General features: G+C 34.5%; 1 protein-coding gene across 1 annotated transcript in view; it reads left to right on the top strand.

Annotated features, from left to right (window-relative positions):
* Positions 1-573: 573 nt before the first annotated feature.
* The window catches only part of LOC141416277 (disintegrin and metalloproteinase domain-containing protein 25-like), a 66,451-nt gene continuing 45,288 nt past the window's right edge, over positions 574-21,736 (top strand). The window contains 1 exon segment of the mRNA XM_074053321.1: positions 574-2,629. Coding sequence (XP_073909422.1) covers positions 574-2,629 — 2,056 coding nt within the window.

Below are 21,736 nucleotides of genomic sequence, written 5' to 3'. Positions count from 1 at the left end.
CTATGAAGAAAATAATGAGTGTGAGTATATTTTTACATATCTTTCTTCACTAATGTGACTAAATAGTTTTTCATTTTAAATAGAATGGAAGAACTATTGATACCAAGTTAACGTATACAAACGAAGATTTCACCATCAAAAAATGTATATCTTCACCTTTCCATTAAGACACTTCTGTTCTAAAAATTTACCGTGAAAAAATTCACACATGAGCATATATTTAGAAAACACTATACTGAATACAAGTGTCCTTCATCTAGATTTAGGAACTGTCAATCTGTGTCCAATGACATCCTTTGCACACACACACAGGCTAACTTGCTTAATCAAAACTAAAGAGAAAATCCAATGTAGTAGTTCATGTCATCTTAGGCCAAATTCTAATTTATTTTATTCCATACCATCCATGTTCTTTTTCTCTAGACTGGCTGACTCATAATTTCCCACTCATGTCTCTGCCTTTCTTTTTACTGCTTTTCTTTTAGTTTTCCTGCTCTGAAGAATTAAGTTTGTAGAAGACAGACCAAGAAGTCAGGACTGCATACAAACAACACAAAGGAAGGAGACAGTCCAATGCTGCCTCCTGCCCTGCCTGTGATAACTCTGGGTGAGGCCCTGGTGCACATGAGGATTGCTCTCCTGCAGTTCTGGCTGGGGATATTACTCTTCCTGTCCCAATCTATGTGTGCCCAACACCATAGCCCTCCAGAAGTAGTGATACCCTTGAGGGTCACTGGAACCAGTAAGTTTACAAGGTCTCCAGACTGGCTCTCCTATAGCCTGTACTTTGGGGGCCAGAGACATATCGTCCACATGAAGGCCAATAAGATTTTGGTATCCAGACATCTCTCTGTGTTCACCTACACAGACCAGGGCACTCTCCTTGAGGACCAGCCTTTTGTCCAGAATGAATGCTACTACCATGGTTATGTGGAAGGGGACTCAGAATCCCTAGTTGCTCTTACCACTTGTTTAGGGGGATTAAAAGGAACACTAGTGATAAATAATATTCTTTATGAAATCAAGCCAAAAAGCCTTTCTGGCAAATTTGAACATCTGATTCATAAGATGGACAATAAAGAGACAGAATTTTACCCCATGAGATGTGCACTAACAGATGAAGAAATAGAACAACAGAAGAACTTTCAAATAAGGGCTGATTCAACTCTGAAACTAAGGGGTTATGAAGACTGGTGGCCCCACAAACAAATAGTTGAACTAGTAGTGGTGGTAGACAATAAACGATACCTTCATCTGGAAAGTAATGTCACAAATGTGGAGAATGAAGTAGTTGTAGCTCTCAATGGCATGAATTCTTATTATTCTTCAGTGGGCATGGAATTTGTTTTAGTTGGACTCGAGGTCTGGACTACAAGAAATTACGTATCACCAAAAGTTGGCATAAATCCTTTCCTAAAGGAATTTTGCAGATGGAAGAGAAGAAGCTTAAATAGCCGCATTCCGCATGATATTGCACACATTTATATTAAGCACTGGTACTGTCACATGACGGGCCAAGCCTTTACTAATGCATTATGTCAGTTCCATTCCAATTGTGCAGTCACTACTTTCAATAATGATGATATGACTCGCTTTACATACTCTGCAACACATGAAGTGGGTCATGTTTTGGGTATGAAACATGATACAAATGATTGTACTTGTGGGCCACAGCACACCCATTGCATAATGAATGAAGAAAAAGTTTTTTCAACTCGATTCAGTAACTGCAGTTATAATGATTTGTATCAACACTATACAGGCTGTGTGCACTTTGGACCTACTGCAAAGTCCATCATGGCACCAGTCCAGTGTGGGAATGGTGTGGTTGAAGATGGAGAGGAGTGTGACTGTGGAACCTTAAAATCCTGTGCAAATGATTCCTGTTGTATGCTAAGCTGCACTCTGAAGCCTGGAGCTGCTTGTGCTTCTGGACTTTGTTGCAAAAGTTGCCAGGTCATGCCACCAAGGACCTTATGCAGAGATTAGGACAGTGAATGTGATCTTCCAGAGTGGTGTAATGGAACTTCACCAGAGTGTCCAGAAGATGTGTATGTGCAGGATGGGTTTCCTTGCCTGGGCATAGGCTACTGCTATAAAAAGATATGTAATAACCATCATGAACAGTGTCAGAAAATTTTTGGCAAGGAAGCTAGGAATGCAAACCATGGTTGCTACAAGGAATTGAACATGCGAACTGATCGTTTTGGAAATTGTGGTATGACTAGTGATAAATACTTAAAGTGTAAAATCTCAGATATCCTCTGTGGAAGAATTCAGTGTTACAATGTAACACAAATTCCCTTTCTGATAGAACACACTACTCTGCATCACACTCACTTGAATGAAGTCACCTGCTGGGGTACCGACTATCATCGGGGGATGACCATACCTGATGTTGGTGAAGTCAAAGATGGCACAGAGTGCGGTCTAGAACAACTATGCATTGACAGGAAGTGTGTCAATATATCAAGCTTAAAAGGTACGTGTTCAACAAATGATTGCAACATGAGAGGGATCTGCAACAATAAACAGCACTGCCATTGCCACTTTGGGTGGGATCCACCCAACTGCCTGAAGAATGGCTCTGGAGGTAGTGTTGATAGTGGACCTCCTTCAGAAAGAAAGGGTGAAGTTGCTCAAAGGGTGGTGCAAAAAAGGACTCGCATACCCTATTTTCCTATGCTCCTAGTTCCTTTTTTTTTGTTATTCTGTTTATTCATTTTGTTAGGGAATTGGCCCAAATTATCACCAAAGAAAGAAAAGCCCAATGTTCAAACTTCACCTAAAAGAAATGTTACTAAGGATGTCACAAAGAAGTGACAGAAATCCCAGAGTTCTTTAATGTTTCATGATCATAAGCATTCACCATTAAAAAATGTAAATCCTCAAATATGCCTGCTTTTCCTTATCTTAAGTAACTTAATTGTTAAGTTTATGAAATTCTTGTCTTTTCAGTTTCCTCAGAAAAGAACTAACTCATGGATATGTGTGTCTATGTTTGTGTGTGTGTGTTTTCACTTGGTGCCTCTTGATTCCAAACCACCTTCCCTTTTTACTTGCATTTTCATATGGAAAGAGGGAACATACAATTCCCATTTCCTTTTTTCAGTCCTCCTTACAGTTTTGTCCCATAGGGGACCTAATGGGAGACTGGGAACTTGAGAAAACTATGTGGTTGAGTTCTCATCAGCTTAGCCTCAGTAGAAGCTCTTTCTTTGATGGCAGCAGTGACCTTCAGTCTGCATACAATGTATATTTAGTAAGTCCCAGAGAACCAGAATTGTCAGTCCCACAGTCATAGCACAACTACCACACCACTTTACCCCACAGTTGTGACTCCCAGGACTTTGATCTCTGCAGCCAAATCAAGAGGTTCCAGATGCAAGCTGGTTGTACTCTCTCCTCAGAGGTTGGGGTCTTAGAACCATGGGACTAACCCCAAAACTCTGCTTTTGTCTATACCATACTCTTCCCTGGAATCTTCAGTCTGAATGGCAATAGGTTAAAAAAAAACAACAACAGAAAAGACTGGTAGAGCATTTGCCTAGCAATTGCACAGCCCTAAGTTCAACTGCAGTACCAAAAAAAAAAAAAGAATGTTAATGGTGACAAGTACACCTGTAGTTACCAACTTGTGATTATCTTAGAGGTGTGATTTCTCATTTTGTGACTGAATTCTGAATGATACAGAACTAACCTTCATATAATGGAGAAGGAGTCAAATGTCAGGTTTTAATTTTTCTCACTACTGCTGTTCATTACAAACTTCAGGTGATAATTTAAAGTAGAAATAGGCCTTTATCAAAATCTGTGAACAGGATAATTGTCCCTGCCATTCAACTCCTTTGTAGTTTTGCTTATAAAATATAGAACATACAATTTTATATAGGATGTCTAAGAAAACCATATTTCATGTAGAAAGAAAAAATCTCCATTAAACTTTGAACATTTAAAGGCATCAGAGAGCAGTAGATGCAAGGAGGACTAGAGAAATGAAAAGTTCAAACATAGAAATTCTGAAATGCATTGATTAGTGACCTCCATTCATTTGTCTGGAGCACTTAGCAACACTGCAGGTGAATTGATGTTGTGATTTAGTTGTTTTGTTCAGAGACAGTGAAATCCCAATCCTTTTAGTATTACATAGGACAAGTTCACAATTAGACATTTGGAGGCACTCAGTTCACCTTCATTTTTCTCTAAGTCACATTTTCTAATGTTAAATTTTTGTTAAAGTACATTTATTGTGTACAATGTAATATTTCAATGCATGTATACTTTGTATAGTGGTCAATTCAGGATAATTAACATTCTATCACCAAATATCTATCTATCTATTTGTGGTGAAAACATTCAAGAGTCCTTTCTTCTAGCTATTTATAACAAAGTATCATTGTTACCTATATTCATTCTACTGTACAATAGAGCACGAGAAATAATTTCCCCTCTCTCCTATAACATTGTACTCCTTAAGCAAATTTTATCCTATCTTCCATTCATCCATATTCTCCCTAGCTTTTGGGAACCACTCTTCTACACTCAACTTCCACAAGCTCAATCATTATACATTTGACATATAAGTGAAATCATGCAGTATTTGTCTTTCTGTTTCTGGCTTATTTCTCTTAATATAGTGCCTTCAGTACTCATTCATGGTGTTGCAAGTGACAAGATTTCATTATTTTGTTTTTGCTGAGTGGTATTCTATTTACTATATTTTCCACATTTTCTTTATCTTTTCATCCATTACTGAGCAGTAAGGCTGTTTCCACAATTTGGTTCTTATGGATAGTACTACGACAAACATACAAATGTAGGTGTTTCTTCAACACATTGATTTCATTTCCTTTGGATATATAATCACAATGAAATTATAGGGTAGATGGTAGTTTTTCAGTTTTATGTGTTTTTTTTTTTTTTTTTTTTGTGTGTGTGGGGGATCACACCCAGGTCGTTGCACATGATAGACCTTCTATTTTTAATGCTTTGAGAATCTTCCACACTATTTTCTATAACAGCTGTTCTAATTTAGTTTCCCACCATCATCATGTTAGAGTTCCTCTTTCTCTGCATTCTTGCAAGCATTTGTTAATTTTTTTGTATTTTTAATAATAGCCATTATTACTGGGATAAGGTGATATCTCATTGTGATTTGGATTTGCTGTTTTCTGATGGTTGGTGATGATGTGTATTTTCTTCTTGCACCTCTAGATATTTGTTTATTTTCTTTTAAGAAATGTTCATATTCAGGTCCTTGGTCTATTTTTGATTATTTGGAATTTGCTTGAGTTCACAAGCAAAATTTGACTTCAGTTCCTTATAAATATTGGCTATTAACATCTTTTTGGACACATAACTTGCAAATATTTTCTCCCTCTGTATAGATTGTCTCTTTGTTGTTTCCAATTGCTGTTCGGACACTTTCTATAACCACCTCAACACCATTTTTTTGTTTGTTTGTTTTGGGTTTTTTACTTTTTTATTTCTTTTTGCTTTTGTTGTGGCTCATGCTTTTGAGGTCTCATCTTAAAATATCCTTGCACAGATGGATGTCATGTGGTGTACCCCTTTTTTCTTGTAGTGTGTTCTTAGTCTTGGGTCTTTTATTTTGAGGATTAAATTTTATATCTTTTAAAAATTATAAATTAATTGAACAAAAGGTTTCATTGTAATATTTTCATATCTGCATATAATGTATTCTGATCAAATTCACCCCTTCTGTTACACTTTCTTATCCCCTTTGCTCCTTTTTAAAACAGCTTTTAGGTTAGATCAAAAAGAATTAACCTAGAAGGTAACACCCACGCACAGGAAGTCAATGTGAGTCAATGCCCTGTATAGCTATCCTTATCTCAACCAGCAAAAACCCTTGTTCCTTCTTATTATTGCTTATACTCTCTCTACAACAGAATTAGAAATAAGGGCAAAATAGTTTCTGCTGGGTATTGGGGGGGGAAGAGGGAGGGAGCGGAATGGGTGGTAAGAGAGGGGGTGGGGGCAGGGGGGAGAAATGAACCAAGCCTTGTATGCACATATGAATAATAAAAGAAAAATGAAAAAAAAAATAAATAAAACAGCTTTTAGTGGAGTATTCTATTTTCCTGCATATATATAATGTACTTCAATAATACTTACCCCTCATCACATTCCTCCTTCACCATCTAGTTTGAATCTTATATATCCAGTTTTTCCAGTTTAAAAGACTGTCCTTTCCCCATTGTGTTCTTGGCACCTTTTTTAAAAATCAGGTAGCTGTAACTTCTAGGGTTTATTTCTGGGATTTCTATGCTGATCCATTCATCTAAGTCTCTGTTTTGGCCACTTTGTCTTTATATTTTGAAGTCGGTTAGTCTGATTCCTTCAACTATATTCTGTTTTAACTCAATACTATTTTGGGTATTCAGGGTCATTTTTAGCTCTATGTTCATTTTAGGCTGCATTTTTTTCTATTTCTGTGAAGAATGACAATGAATCATACTAAAAATTGGACTGAATCTATAGATCTCTCTGGATATTAAGAGTTTTATAAATAGCATTAGTTGTTCCAATCCTTGAACCTGGGATATCTCTTTATTTTTATCATCTTTCTTTTCTTTCATCAATATTTTACAGTTCTCAATTGTAGAGCTCTGTCACTTCTGCTTTTATAGTTATTCCTAGATATTTTAACAGCTATTGTTAATGGTATTTCTTTTTTCTTTCTTTTCCACTTAATTCAATATTGGTATATAGAAATATTATTGTGTTTTGTATATTGATTGTGTTATCTTAGTTCTTTATTAGTTCTAATAGCTTTATCATGGAGAGTTCTGGGTTGGATTTTTATAAGATCATGTCATTTCAAAGTGGATAATTTGACTTCCTCCTTTCTGATCTTAGAACCCTTATATTATTTCTGTCTATCTGTCTGTCTGTCTGTCTGTCTCTCTCTCTCTCTCTTTTGGTGGTACTGGGGTTTGAATTCACTTTACTCCTATTTCATTCCTCTCCTGCATTTGGAGGTTTCCTATGTCAAAATTTCCATCTTTTTATATTATCTATTCCTTAACAAATTATTGCAGTTGCTGTTGTTTTCATATGGCTTGTCTTTTATGTATAAGGAGCTTACATCCCATGATTACCATGTCATAGCAATCTGAATTCTTTAGGATACTTTTTCTTACTCATACCTTCAGGAGTTGTCTTGCTACATGTTAGCATTCTTTTTTTTCAATGTAAAGAATTCCCCTTAGTATTTCTTCAAAGTTGGAGCATGCCAAATAAATCCCTTGGCATTTGTTTCTCTAGAAATTCCTTATCTTTATTTCTAAAGGAGAGCTTTGCTCAGTTAGATATTCTTGATTGGCAGTGTTTTCTTCAGTCCATCGAATACTCATAACACTCTCTCTGGCTGTAGCATTTCTGCTGAAAAATCTCTTTATAGGCCTATTAGAACACATTTGTGTTGTTTGTTTCTTCTTTTGCTGCTTTTTGCATTTTTTTTACCTCTGAAAAATCATATTTCATGATATTTTCTTATTTGAATTGAATTTGGTTGGTGATTTTTGCTCTTCCTATATCTTGGATATTTAAATTTTTCTCAAGGTTTGGAAACTTTTGTTGTTCTTTGAATAAACCTTCTCCCCCTTTTGGTTTACTAGTTGCTGTTGAACTCAAATGATCCATAGATTTCCTCTTGATGACATCCAATAGTCTACCTTAGGTTTTTTTTGTTGTTGTTCATTCTCATCATTCTTTTCTTTTTTCCCTCTGACTGTATTTATTCATCATCTAGCTTATAACTCACTGATTATTTCTTTTGCTTTGTCAATTATGCTTTTCATGCCTTCTACTGCATTTTTTATTTTGTTTGTTATGTTTCGTATTTCCAGAATCTTTGTGGGATTTTGCATTTTATTTCTATCTGTGTTGAATTTTTCTGATAAGTTTATAAGTTGTTTGTCTTTGTCTTCTTGAAACTCACTGAGTTTTCATACAATCACTATTTTGCTAGAATGTCTTATCCAGCAAATCATTCATCTGCATGTCTTTAGGATTAGTCAGTGACAATCTGCTTTGTCTTTGTAATGAAGCCATCTTTCTTTGGCTATTCTTCTGTCTTGTAGATTTACATGTCTTATCTATGCACTGGCATATTTGGTAGTTTTTCAAGTTCATAGCTTACACTTGGTGAATACTCAATTTCAGAGGGGTTGTTTAGAAGTTTGGGGTAGAGTGAATATTGTAGTTTGTTTCAGCATTAGAGGCTGCCAAAACTCAGTTTGAATTTGTGTTTCATAATGGCTCTTCTGAGGGTGTAGGAGGGTGAATATCATGCAAATATTATGAACACATATTTGTAAATGGAAAATGAGACTAGTTGAAACTATTCCAGGAATAAGGGAAGGAGGAATTAAAGGAGAATAATGGAGGGGATGAATTTAACTATGATATATTGTAAGGACTTTTGTTAATGTCACAATGTACACCCAGTACACTACGAATAAAAAAAAGTAAAAACACAAAATAAAAATTAATAATGGCTCCTATGATGTTGTAGTGTCATCCTATGTGGATGATTCACAGAAGAGTGAATCATCCTATGATCATCCTATGTGATTAATAATGGCTCCTATGATGTTGTTGTGATTAATAATGACTCCTATGATGTTGTAGTGTCATCCTATGATGATTCACAGAAGAGGTACCCAAGCTGTGTGACTCAGTCTGATCCTCAATTCCCGAGGATCTGTGGACTGTGTTTCCCACAACAACACACACCTGAAAATCCTCTCTACTGCAATGTCCTCCCTGGCAAGATGGAGAACCACTGTCACGTTCTGTGCTCTGGTCACAACTAACCCTACTTCTCTTTGTTACTAGCTGCCTCAGGTGTTTGGCCTCACTGGAGTTCATGACACTCCTTCTTCTTGAGTCATTTAGCTACAAAGCACCTAGTGTGGTGCAGAAGCCAAATATTCACTGCTGTCTCTTTCTAATGTAGAAATTGTGTTTATAGTCAGATTTATCATATTCTCTTCCACAGTGACGTGGTGCTAGGAGTACTGTGGACAGAGAGAACCATTTTCTATATATAGAACCAACCATGGTTCTACTCATCCTTGTTGAGGGGCTTCACAACTTCACTTTGTTTTCCTGAGGTTGTGTGAAGATACTGCTATGAGTGGATAGTTGCTTAAAATGATATTTCTGTCAAAAATTGACACTGGAAAACCTTACTCTATCACCTTGTTCCATCTTCCTTCAAAATTGTTGCTGAATTTGAAGGCTTTGTAAGATTCTGGTAAGCTAGTCTGAAGCTTCTAAAAGTTAGTTTTCTAAAATCATGTTATATTTTAGACACACAATCTATTAAAAGCTTTGTTTCAAGTCCATGTACTATTTCTCTGTTAAGATGCTAATTTGATTTAGGATTTATGTGGAGTGTTGAGTTATAAACCTGTGGATGGTAGAGCTTAATCCCTATTATCTTTCAGAGCTTGGAATACAGAATCACATAGATTCCCAGTTGAATGTCTAGTAGGTCCTGAGCAATATAAGCACAGGAGAATTATTTCAAGATTTACTAAAATCTCACTGACTTCTGATCTATCTCAATAGTGATTGACTTATGTAATCATTGATCTTCACCCTATCTTTCTAACAGAAGAAAAAGGGGAAAAAAAACACTGAAATTCTACCATTGTTTTATACACAATTACCTAAATACAATAAAATATTTTCATATGTGGTAATAGGAAAGTATCAACTGTTATTACAGCATTTTAAAAAGGAAGAAGGAACATTAGGTGTCTATGGCTCACACCTGTAATCCTACCTACTCAGGAGGCAGAGATCAGGAAGATCGCAGTTTAAAGCTAGCCCAGGCAAATAGTTCAAGAGACCCTATCTCAGAAAATCGTATCACAAAAAATTGAGCTGGTGGAGTGGATTAAGGTGAAGGTCCCAAGTTCAAGCCCCAGTACTGCAAAGAAGAAGAAGGAGGAGAAGGAGGAGAAGGAAGAAGGAGGAGGAGGAGGAGGAGGAGGAGGAGAAGAAGCAGAAGAAGAAGCAGAAGAAGAAGAAGAAGAAGAAGAAGAAGAAGAAGAAGAAGAAGAAGAAGAAGAAGAAGAAGAAGAAGAGCATATTGAGAAATGATAAAGAGTGTGAAGATAATCCAGACACTAGAACAAAAGCACATAGAAAATAATTATGCATATATACATGGAAATGTCACAATGAAACTCCCTGTATTGGTATCTTAAAAGAAGCAAAAATGTCTTTTTTTGAAAATGGAGAACAGGAAGGTAAAACCAGTCTGACTGGGAGTTGGTACCAGTGGGAAGGAGAGGACACAAAAAAAGGGTGTAGGAGGGTAAATATGGTGCAAATATTATGGAGATATTAAAAAAAGGCTAGGTCTTCTTAAAAGTCAAAGAAGGAATCATTTGTATAAGAATGAATATAACTTATAGAAAATTAAATTACATTATTCTTTTTAAAGACAATTTGAGATGTTGCTTTTCCCATGACAGATCTCATAATTTACCTATTTAGTTTCCTCTCAATTCTAAAAATGAAGAGCAAATCATATATCTAAACACTATACAGTTCATAAAAGTTAATAATTCCAAAAGTTTTAAGAATTACTTAAAATATAAACTACTATATAGATAAAATTAATTTCTAATTCAGTTAATATAAAAATATATTGAAATGTGTTTTTCTTTTAACATAAATGTTAACCTTAAAGAACCCAAGCACAAATGATAGTGCTAGAGGGTCTAATGTGCAATTTAAAATGTGGAAAATGGAATTGTTTTGATAAGAAGTTCTTGCCTCTTGAACTTCAAATAATAATAATATCCTGTTTTATTTCATATTATAATTAACTCATTTGTAAGAACTTAACTGTTACTTAATGTACTAGGTACAAACATTGAGGCTAACTCTTAAAGCCAATAGATATAATCTTACCCCAGGTAGAATGGCTATTATCACCAAGAAGAAAAAAACAACAAATGCTGGTTAGAATATGGAGAAAACAGAACTCTATTTTTTATGGGAATGTAAAATAGTAGAGCCATTATGGAAAACACCATGAAAGTCTCCAAAAATATTAAAAGTAAAATTATTGTGTGATCCAGCAATTCCACTACTGAGTACATATCCAAAGGAAATGAAGCTAGTATGTGGAAGAGACTTCTGTATATTTATTATGGTACTCTTCATAATAGCTAACATACAGAATCAACCTAAGTGTCCATCTATGATGAATGGATGAAATAAATGTAGAATATTTACACTATGGAATATTATCCAAAATAAAAGATTGAAAACCTGTTATTTGTGGCAACACAAGAAAGCCTGGAAGCCATTTTATTAAATGATATAACCAGGCACAGAAAGGCAAATAGTGTGCATTATTACTCCTATGTGGAATCTGAAAAGCTTAGTTTCATTGAAATAGAAACAGACTAGTTGTTATTAGAAACTAGGAAGGGTAGGGAAAAAGGGAATTAAGAGAGGCTGGACAAAGGGTATAAAATTATATAGGAAGATTAATATCTAGCATTCTATGTCACAGTAGTGTACCTTCAGCTAACAATAGTATACCACATATTTCAAATTGCTAAGAGAAGATTATGAATGTACTCACTACAAACAAATGATAAATGTTTGAGGTGATTAATATTCCAATTACCCTCATTGAACCACTGCACATTGTATACATGTATTGAAATGTCATACCATATGCCATAAGTATGTATAATTATGTGCCAATTAGAAATAAAAATAAAATAAAGGAAACTAAGAAAGAAAATCTGATCAATGCATTTTAAAATAGGGAAGTATATAAAATATAAGAAAGAATGTAGGATACTCTAAAAAATAGAGAATGGAATTTTTTAGAACTAAAAACTATAATGCACTATAAGAAATCAGTAGATGGATCAGATTACAGAATTACTGAGCTGAAAGACAGAGCAAGGGAAAATTTTTCACATTGAAGCACACAGGTGTAAAAAGCATAAAAATAAGGAAGGTAAGAGTGTAAAAATCTCTTAAAAAGTTTTACATCCTTAATATTGGAATCACAGAGAAAGCAAAAAGGGGAAATTGAATTCAACTAATATTCAAAGAGGTATTTGGTGATTTTTTTAAGAAGGAAAGATTTCAACCCACTGCATAGTGTGAGTCACATACTTCTTGAGCAGTTCTATTTTTTCTTGTTTTATTATTTTCTTCTGATTATTACTATCTGATCATTTATTTTCAGACTTATTCTTTTTTGTGGCAGTTTGTTCCTTGATATAATTTCTGTCTCTTTATGTATATTCAGGGAAGCTTTTGAATAACCTGTATTTGGCCAGATATTATGATTAAGCCCCTGAGTCAATCAGTCCCACTTTTTAGTTTTAACTTTTTGTGGAGTGTTTAGGGTTTTCTACATATACATGATCATGCCATCTGCAAACAGAGGTAATGTTGGTTTTCTTTTCTGATTTGGATAGATATTATTTCTTTTTCTTGTCAAATTACACTGGTTAGGACAGTCAGTACTATGTTGAGTACAAATGGGGACAGTTCATATTCATGCCTTGTTCCTGATCATAGAGGAAAAGTTTTGGTATTTCATCATTTAGTACATAGCTGTGGGTTTTTATAAGTTGATTTTGTTTCCTTAAGGTAACTTCCTTCAATACATAGTTTTTTGAGTGCTTTCTCATGAAAGTTTGAATTTTGACAAATCCATTTTCTGTTTCTATTGAGAGGATCATGATATACAATGATGATCATTTGACTTTTATCTTTCATTCCGTTAAGGTAGTGTATCAAATTGATTGATTTGCATATAGTGAGTCATCTATAGCTCTAGAATAATTTCATTAAGTCATGTTGTGTGATCCTTTTAACATGCTTTACATTAGTTTGCTAGTATTTTGTTGAGGATTTTTATATCTAGTTTCATCAGGAATATTAGGCTGTGGGTTTTTTTTTTAATCTTGTAGTATCTTTGTGTGACTTGCTAGCAGGCTAATGCTAGCTCCATAAAATGAGTTTAGAAGTATTCCCTCTTCACATTTTTTGGAAGTTTGAGAAACATTGGTATTAATTTAAATGTTTGGCTGAGTTTACTAGAAAAGCTATCTGGTCCTCAGCTTTTCTTTGCTGTGTGCTATTGTTTATTAGTGTATATTAATTGTACAAAATAATGTGTTTATTTTATATTTTCATACATACATGTAATGCATTTGATCATATTCACTTCATGATTAGCCTCTTTTTTTGTCCCCTCCTTTTTCACTGATCTCCTTACTCTTCCCAAATAGTCCCCTTTCTACTTTAGTGTCTTTTTAAAAAAAACTAGATTCAAAATATGAGAGAAAACATGTGATACTTGTCTTTCTAAGTCTGGTTCATTTTATTAAAAAATTATATAAAGTTCTATCCATTCTGATAAATAGCACAATTTTTTTCTACTTTATGGCTGAATCAATCTCCGAAGTGTATATAAATCACATTTCCTTATCCATTCATCTGTTGTTGAACACCTAGACTGATTCTATAACATCTCAATTATAAATAGTGCTATAATAAACCTGAGTGTGAAGGCATCTCTAGTGTATGCTGACTTTGATTTTTTCAGGTATTTACCAAGGAGTGGTATAGCTGGATCATATGTTAGCTGTTTATGTTTTGAGGAGAGTCCCATACTGATTTCCCTAGTAGCTGCACTAATTTACATTCCCATCAACAGTATATAATGATTCCTTTCCTTCCCACCCACACATATTAACCAGCACTTGTTTGTGTTTATGTTGATAGCCATTTTGACTAGGGTGAGATAGGACCTGAAAATATATGGAGTACATGAGCTGTGTTCCATAACTGTTGGATGCAACATTCTGTAGATGTCTATTTAGTCCACTTGATCTACAGTGCCATTTAATTCTGAAGTTTCTTTGTTAATTTTTTTTCTGGATGATGTATCTATTGATGAAAGTGGGGTATTGTAGCTATACTATTTTATCTGTCCTTTTATGTCCAGTAGTATTTATTTTATGAAAATGGGTACATCAACTTTTGGTACAAGCATATTTATAATCATATCTTCTTGATGGATTATTTCATTTATTAGTGTATAGGGACTTTCTATATCCCTTCTAATTTTGGTTTGAAGTCTGCTTTGTCTGATACGAGTATAGATACTCCTGCTGTGTTTTGGATTCCACTGGCTTGGAATATCATTTTCCATCCTTTCACTTTCAGTCTGTGTGTATGTCTTTGCCAGTGAGATTTCTTGTAGAGTGAAAACAGTTGGATCTTACTTTTAATCCAGTCAACCTTTCTTCATCTTCTAATTGAAAAGTAAAGACTGTTTATATTTAGGATTTTGTGGGGAGTTATGTACAAACTGTTTTCTTCCTCACGTTAGAGATTTCATGTCTTACTGAGTTTAATAATGTCTGATTCTTTCTTAATTCTAATTAGATTTGCATTTGAAAGTTACTTGGTACTTCCCTAATGCTATTTTCAGTACTCTTTATACTTTCCTCTTAGCATTTTAACTATAGTATGAATGAGGAGGTTCATTTCTGGTCATGACTTTTTGGAGTTCTAAATGCCGTATGTACTTGTACATCCATATCCCCCTGAGATCTGGGGAACTTTCTGTTATAACTTCATTGATTAAGCAGTCTATGCCTTTTGTCTGTATCATGGTTCCCTCTTCTGTATCAGAGATTCATAGGTTTCATTATATCCCAGAGATCATGAATTCTATGGTCATGATTTATTTTTCTTTTCTTTATTAACATCTGAATGTAAAAATTCCTCAACCTTGTCTTCGATCCCTGATATTCTTTCTTTCACCTCATCTAATCTATTGGTGATACTTTCCATTGAGTTTTGTTATTAGATTCACTGAGTGTTTCATTTCCAAGATTTCCATTTATTTGTGTTTTCAGACTCTCTTTTTACTGAATTTCCTAAGTTGTTGAATTTCTCATCCAAGTTTTAAAGTTTTTGATTACTCTTTAAATCCTCTTATTAGTGTTCAGATTCTGCAATTGTTCTTAATTCAGTCTTTATAGGTTGTATGTCAATTTTAATTTATCCACTTTTTTGAGATTGTGTGTTAGTGTATAATTCCTCATAATACATTCATGAGTTGCATAATGATGTGGCTGATTGTGAACTACATGTGCTATCATGGTCACACAGTGTTACATCTCCTAGTGATGTCATAGTCACCTTAGTTTATGTATGTATATTCTGTCACTCTATGATGTTCACACAAAGATGAATGGCCTGTGACCACATTTCTCAGAATGTTTCTGTTAGGTGATGCAAGACTGTAGTCTATATACTCCTTTTTATTTCTAATGCAACCATTATACTGTTTTCTCTTTCATTTCTGATTTGATTAATTTAAATCTCTTTCCTTAAAGTTGTCTCAATTTTGTTTCCTTTAAAAAAAAACTCAGATTTTACTATTTTTCTAAGTTTTAGCATCTTCTGCTCTAATCTTTATTTTCTTTTTTTTGTTAAAATTGAGCTTAGTTTTTAATTCTTTTTCTTTTCTGAGGTATAAAGATAGTTTGTTATTTTTTTCAAAGTTTGGTTTAGTTCTTTCTTCCTTTGTACTGTAGGAATTTCTTGCTATAAACTTCCCACTTATCACTGATTTTGTTTCATTCCATAAATTTTGCAATGCCTTTTTTCATGTTTGTTTGGTTCAAAGTATTTTCTAATTTCCCTTTTGAATGCTTTTCCAGTGGTTATAAAAGAGTACATTGCTTGATTTTCACTTACTTATGAATTTTCTTACTACAACTACAATTTCATTCAATTTTGGTTAGAAGAAATAATTGATATGATTTCAATCTTTTTAAATATATTAAGATTTGTGATATAACATGTTTTTGATTCTGGAGAATTTTTTATGGGAGCTTGAGAAGAATGCATATTCTTCTGTTGTTTGGTAGAAAATTCTTTGTATGTCTGTTAAAACCATTTAGTCCATTGTGTTTAATTGAATCACTTGGTCTATTGTGTTTGACTGATTTTCTTTTATTCATTGTTGAACATGGGTATTAAATTCTTCTAATATTTTATATTAGCATCACTTTCTCCATTTAGATTTGTCAATATTTGCTTAATATCTTTAGATGTTCTGATGTTGGAATCATATATTAATAATTGTTACATCTTTCTGTTGAGTTGACTCATAACATTATGTAAATACCATTTGTGTCTCTAATGATTATTTTGAAGTAAATTTTATTTTGTTTTGTATAAATACAGCTAACATTCTATTCTTCTGAAGTCCATTTACATGAATTATCATTTCATCACTTTCAGTTTATAAGTTCATTTGTAAATACATACACATATGTGATAGATAGAGATAGATAGATACACAGTTGTTTTTGGGTGGCACTGGAGTTTAAATTTAGAGCCTCAAGTTCTCACACTTGCTAGGTGGATGTTCTACCACTTAAGCCACACCCCTTGAGTTTCTTTTTTGCTTTAGTAATTTTTTGAATATGGTCTTTCATTTTTGCCTGGGATCATCTTTGGATTGCAACCCTTCTACCAAAACCTCCTGCCACTCTGACCACCTAATTTGCTGAGATGAGGTCACACTAATTTTTTCCCTGAACTGGACTAAACTGCAATCATCCCAATCTCTGCCTTCCAAGTAGCTGGGATTAAAGGCAATTGTCACTGTGCCTGAACTGATATATATATATAAATCTTGATGCTGTGCTTTAACAGTTTGAAAACTGTGCTTTTTGTCTGAGGAGTTTAATACATTTTCATTTAAAGTAATTATTGATATATAAGTACTTACTAGTGTCATTCTATCAATTATTTACTGTTTGTTTTGCAGGGGTTTCCCTTCTCTTTTTCTTTTCTATGTCAATTACAGTTTTTTTAATAATTACTATAAGGTTTGAACAAACTTTTTAACAACTTTCCATATATAGCTATAATAACTTAATTTTGATCATATTAAATTCTACACTTTTACTACACTTCACACATTAATAAACTCTACAATTATTCTTTGTATATTTGTCTTTTTATGTGATAGATAACATCAATTTATCCATTGATATGTAGAATATTTTTGCTTCAATTTGAAGAACTCTGTTAAGGTTTTCTTATAAGACAAATCTAGAGGTGATGAGTATCATCAGCTTTTCTTTGTCTGAAAAACATGTTATCTAACTTTTGATGTTCAAAGATAGTTTTGCCTGATATACTGTTATTGGCTAGAAGACTATTTTCATTCTGTATTTTGAATGTAGCATCCCACTCTCTCCTTTTCTGTAGATTTCTGCTAAGAATTCCACTGACAGTGTAATGAAAACTTCCTTGGTATATAATGAGTTGCTTTTCTCTTGCTGATTTCACAGTTTTCTGTTTGACTTTGATCAATTTAATTATAATGTATCTGGTGTAAAACTCTTTCTTGTTACATATATTTATTTCATTTTTTGACTGTCACATAAAATCCACACATTCATGGCATACCATGTGATGTTTCTACATGTACACATTGTGTAATCTTTGAATTAGACTAAGCATATAAGTTACCTCAAATATTCATTTCTTTTTGGTGAAAACACTCAAAATTATTATGCTAAGTGAAATAAGCCATACACAGAAAGACATTGTATGATATCATTTAGATGCAAATCTAAAAATGTCAAACTTAAAGAATTAAGAAGGATGATGATTGCCAGGGACTGGGGAGTCAGGGAGATGGAGATAGTTGGTCAAAAGGAGCAAATTCAGTTACCAGATGAATAATTTCTAGAGCTATCATGTATATCATAGGTAATATAGTTAATATAGTATGTACTTCAAATGTGTTGAGATAGTAGAACTTAAGTGTGCTTACCACACACACATGTTACTACTGTAGGCTACTGTCAGAAGATGAAAATATTGATTTTCTTGGTTGTGGGAATTATAACACAAACCATTCTTATATCAAAACACCATGTTGGATTTCTTAAATATATATGTATGTATATATGTATATATATATATATATATATATATATATATATATATAAAGTTTTACTTGTCAGTCATACCTAAATAAGATTGAAACAAAAAGTGCTATGTTCTAAATGTAATCCTATTTACAAGATGTACAAATGTAATCCTATTTACAAGATGTAGTCTTTTAATGTAAAAAACAATGATAAATTGAAGGTTGGATAATATATACAAAAGTAAAATAGTTGTATTCATCAGACTTTTCCAGAGAAATAGGATTAAGTGAAATAGATGTAGAGTAACAGGGAGAAGGAAAGAGAGCAAAAGAAAGATAAAAAAAAAGCAGACAGATAGACAAACAGACAGAGTCTTATAAGGAACTGGTTCATGGAAGTATGGATGAGTTAGCAAGCTGGAGTCCCAGGAGAGCTAATAATGTAATATTAACTGAACTACCAAGGTTTAAAAACCAGGAAAGTTCATGGTATAGTTATATTAACTGAACTACCAAGGTTTGAGAACCAGGAAAGTTCATGGTATAGTTCCAATATGAGTGCTGACAGGCTTAAGGACCAGGAAGAGCTAACTGATGCTGCAATTCAAATGCAATCAATCTAATAAGAGCACTCCTTCTCTCTTATTTGGGAGAAGAGTAATTAATAAGAAGGTCTTCAGTTAATGTTTCAAATGATTGGATGAGGTTGTCCTACCTTGTGGATAACAGTCTCCTTTGTTCAGTCTACCTAAAAACACCTTTGCAGACACACACAAAATAATGTTTTCCAAAATATTTGACCATCTAGTGACCCAGTCAACTTGACTGTTCCTTATCAACTTGGCATCTGTGGCATCTCAAACCATTTTTAATCTCCAAATAAACACCAAAAGCCCATATTCCACCTAATATGATACAGGTATTCTATACATATATAAAAACACACTGATCCTCACCCCAGAAGAGAAGTTAAACCCTTGTACGATATTTACTTTTCTTTTTGATATCTCATAATTGAAGTTACTCTGGTGTAAAGTTAACAATAATTAAGTACTATGATATAATGTTAATACATATTATTTTACATAGTAACCAGACAATAGAAGGATGAGAACAAAAATACATGCACATATGTATTCATAACAAAATAAAGCATATACACTCAGATAACTATAGACTATAGACTTAACTTATTTAATTGGTGACAAAGACACAGATGGTATTTATAACTACCTTCTACCAATAATCACAACATACTCTCTTGGGCTTCAGCAAGCACCTCAGCTGATTGCAGTTCTTTATTAATAGGAATGGTAGAAGAAAGTATTGGATGGGTCAATAGCCACATACTAGGTATATATATTAACTTGCTTAAGCAATGAAACCACATCTGCTATAGCAGCTGCAATTGAAGTCATCATATGATTCATGTATTTTCTTTTTCTAAGAACCATTTGTCTTCTGCATAGGCCAAATAGGCTCACTGAACAGGGGTTTGGTGGGAATCACTATCTCTATATCTTTCGAGTTCTTAGCAGTGACACTAATCTCTACAATCCCTCCAGGTATGTGACATTGCTTGTTGTTTACTATTTTCCTAGGTAAGAGGCAGTGCTATTGGTTTCCAGTTGGCCTTTTTCATCATAATATCCCTCACTCTTCAGGTCAGGGAACCAATGTGGAGATTCTTCTAGATGCTGTATCTGCCTGTTTTATTTATATATTCTAAAACTAGGGAAATAACCACAGGTTCAGTAACCCATTGGACCCACTGTAAGGAAGACATGAACTAAAACTTTACTGACTACCTGACGTCCTTAAGCTAAGCCCCTATGCTGGTGGACCACCGAGACAGTTTGGATCTCCTGGAATTAGTTTCAGTTCACAGCCAATGTTCAATAGTATCCAAAAGTTCTGATTATTTCCTTCTCTCTAGTGTGCAGATACTTTGGTAAAAATCCATAAGTCTTTCTGAAGAATGTTGGAAGAAACAATAATATTGTAAAAATTTTGGGCAATATGTCAAGGTACTTCCTTAAAAGAAGCCAGCTTCCTCTTCCTTCAAGAGATTTTTAATCTGTAAACTGGCTCAAATCTGGAAATTGAATGAATCCCTGCATTTATGATTAATAGACTTCTTCACTTGATCTAACTTTTCTGCTCATACCAATAAAGAAAAAACTTTGCAGGCTTCCATTATCTTTCATTTCTAGGAACATCGTGATGATATTGCCAACAGCATAGGTATATACATGTCTGACTTTTTTGTTTGTTTTAATTTTTTTGAGAAAGGGCTTTACTAGGTGAGCACAAACACCTGATCTTTCTGCCTCAGCTCCCTGAGGGCCACATCAGTCAATTTGGTTTGTGCTTGGACTCTGTCCATTATGGTTACTATCCATGTTGCCTTTTATGATTGAGTGCTGCCATGTGGGGCCTACCACCTTGGGATCCAAATACTCCCATTATATTTAGATTTTTCCAACTCAGTGATGACAGGTCCCACTGTAAGGTTTGGTTTATAGAGAAAATCAATCAGAGAGCTCTTCATGTATGCTGGGTTGTCCATACAATTCTATTTTGAAATGCACTGGTGAGGATCCAAGATGGTGACTAGGGCACAGAAGCAAACAGCCCTGAGCTCTGTCCTTGCTGTGTCCTTGCTGAGACACTGGAGCCACATTTGGCAGAAAAAAAGAACCAAGAAGAAATGGGGCTTTGACATCCTGAACCCCAAGCTGTATAAAGCTTCTCTGTACCACATTAAATACAGAAAACAGGAGGATTCCCAAGGCACCTGATGCTGGCTTCAAACCTGCTTGGGAGACATCCAGCAGACCAACAAGTGAGCAAATAAGCAGCATGTGGTATTCCCACAGCCACCCCTGGGATAAACCAGCATAGCCCCCTGGACAGAGTGACACTTTGCCCCTCAAAAAAAGAAAAACTGAATAATAAGAAATGAAAAGGAACACACAGCAGAGCGGGTGGGGTGCTCTAAGTGCACTGGAAAAGGGATGGGCAAAGAGCTGATCTCCACATGAACCTAGAGTAAACAATGACTGGAAAGTCAGGTTGACAGTGGGCAGATGACAAGCCACTGCCTGAAATAGGGCAGATAGTGGTCCACAAAGCCAATCTCTTGAGCCAGTGAGCAACTTGCAAAGTCAAATAATTCCAAAATTGAAAAACAATCAGCAAACAGCATAACACACTGACAGCAAGGAGCCAGCTGAGAGATCTCTGACCTTTCCCTAGAGAAAGGGGGCAAGGCAAAGGAACAAGCTCCCAGTAAACCAACACAGAGAAAACCCAACTGCAAAGCAGGACAGTTGAGAGAAACCACTACTCAAAACAGAATGGCTGGTGAAACACAGAGCTGATCTCCAGAACCTGAGGACAAGCCACACCTCACTGGAGGAGGAGCTGACTAAGTAGCTGCCACTGAAAAATGTGAAAAAAAACAAAACAAAACTGGTGAGTCTCCCAACCACCTGGCAACTCTAACACAGACCTTCTGCATAAATACCAACACCAGGGCTGGATGCAAAAGGAGTAACACCAGATCTACTAAGACTGACTTTCTATTGTTCCTGAAACTGGAATTTTTTTATGTGTTTGTTTGTTTGTTCCCTGTTTCTTTGTACACCACCTCTCACTGTTGATTTCTTTGTTTTTTTTCCCCTTGCTTTCTTTGTTTTGTTAATTTTATTATTGTAAGTTAGCTAATACTAAATT

The sequence above is a fragment of the Castor canadensis genome, chromosome 14 (genome assembly GCF_047511655.1).
Source record: "Castor canadensis chromosome 14, mCasCan1.hap1v2, whole genome shotgun sequence".
Classification (NCBI taxonomy): Eukaryota; Metazoa; Chordata; class Mammalia; order Rodentia; family Castoridae; genus Castor; species Castor canadensis.
The sequence above is the reverse complement of the archived record's forward strand: the minus strand, read 5'-3'. Positions and strand labels throughout refer to the sequence as shown.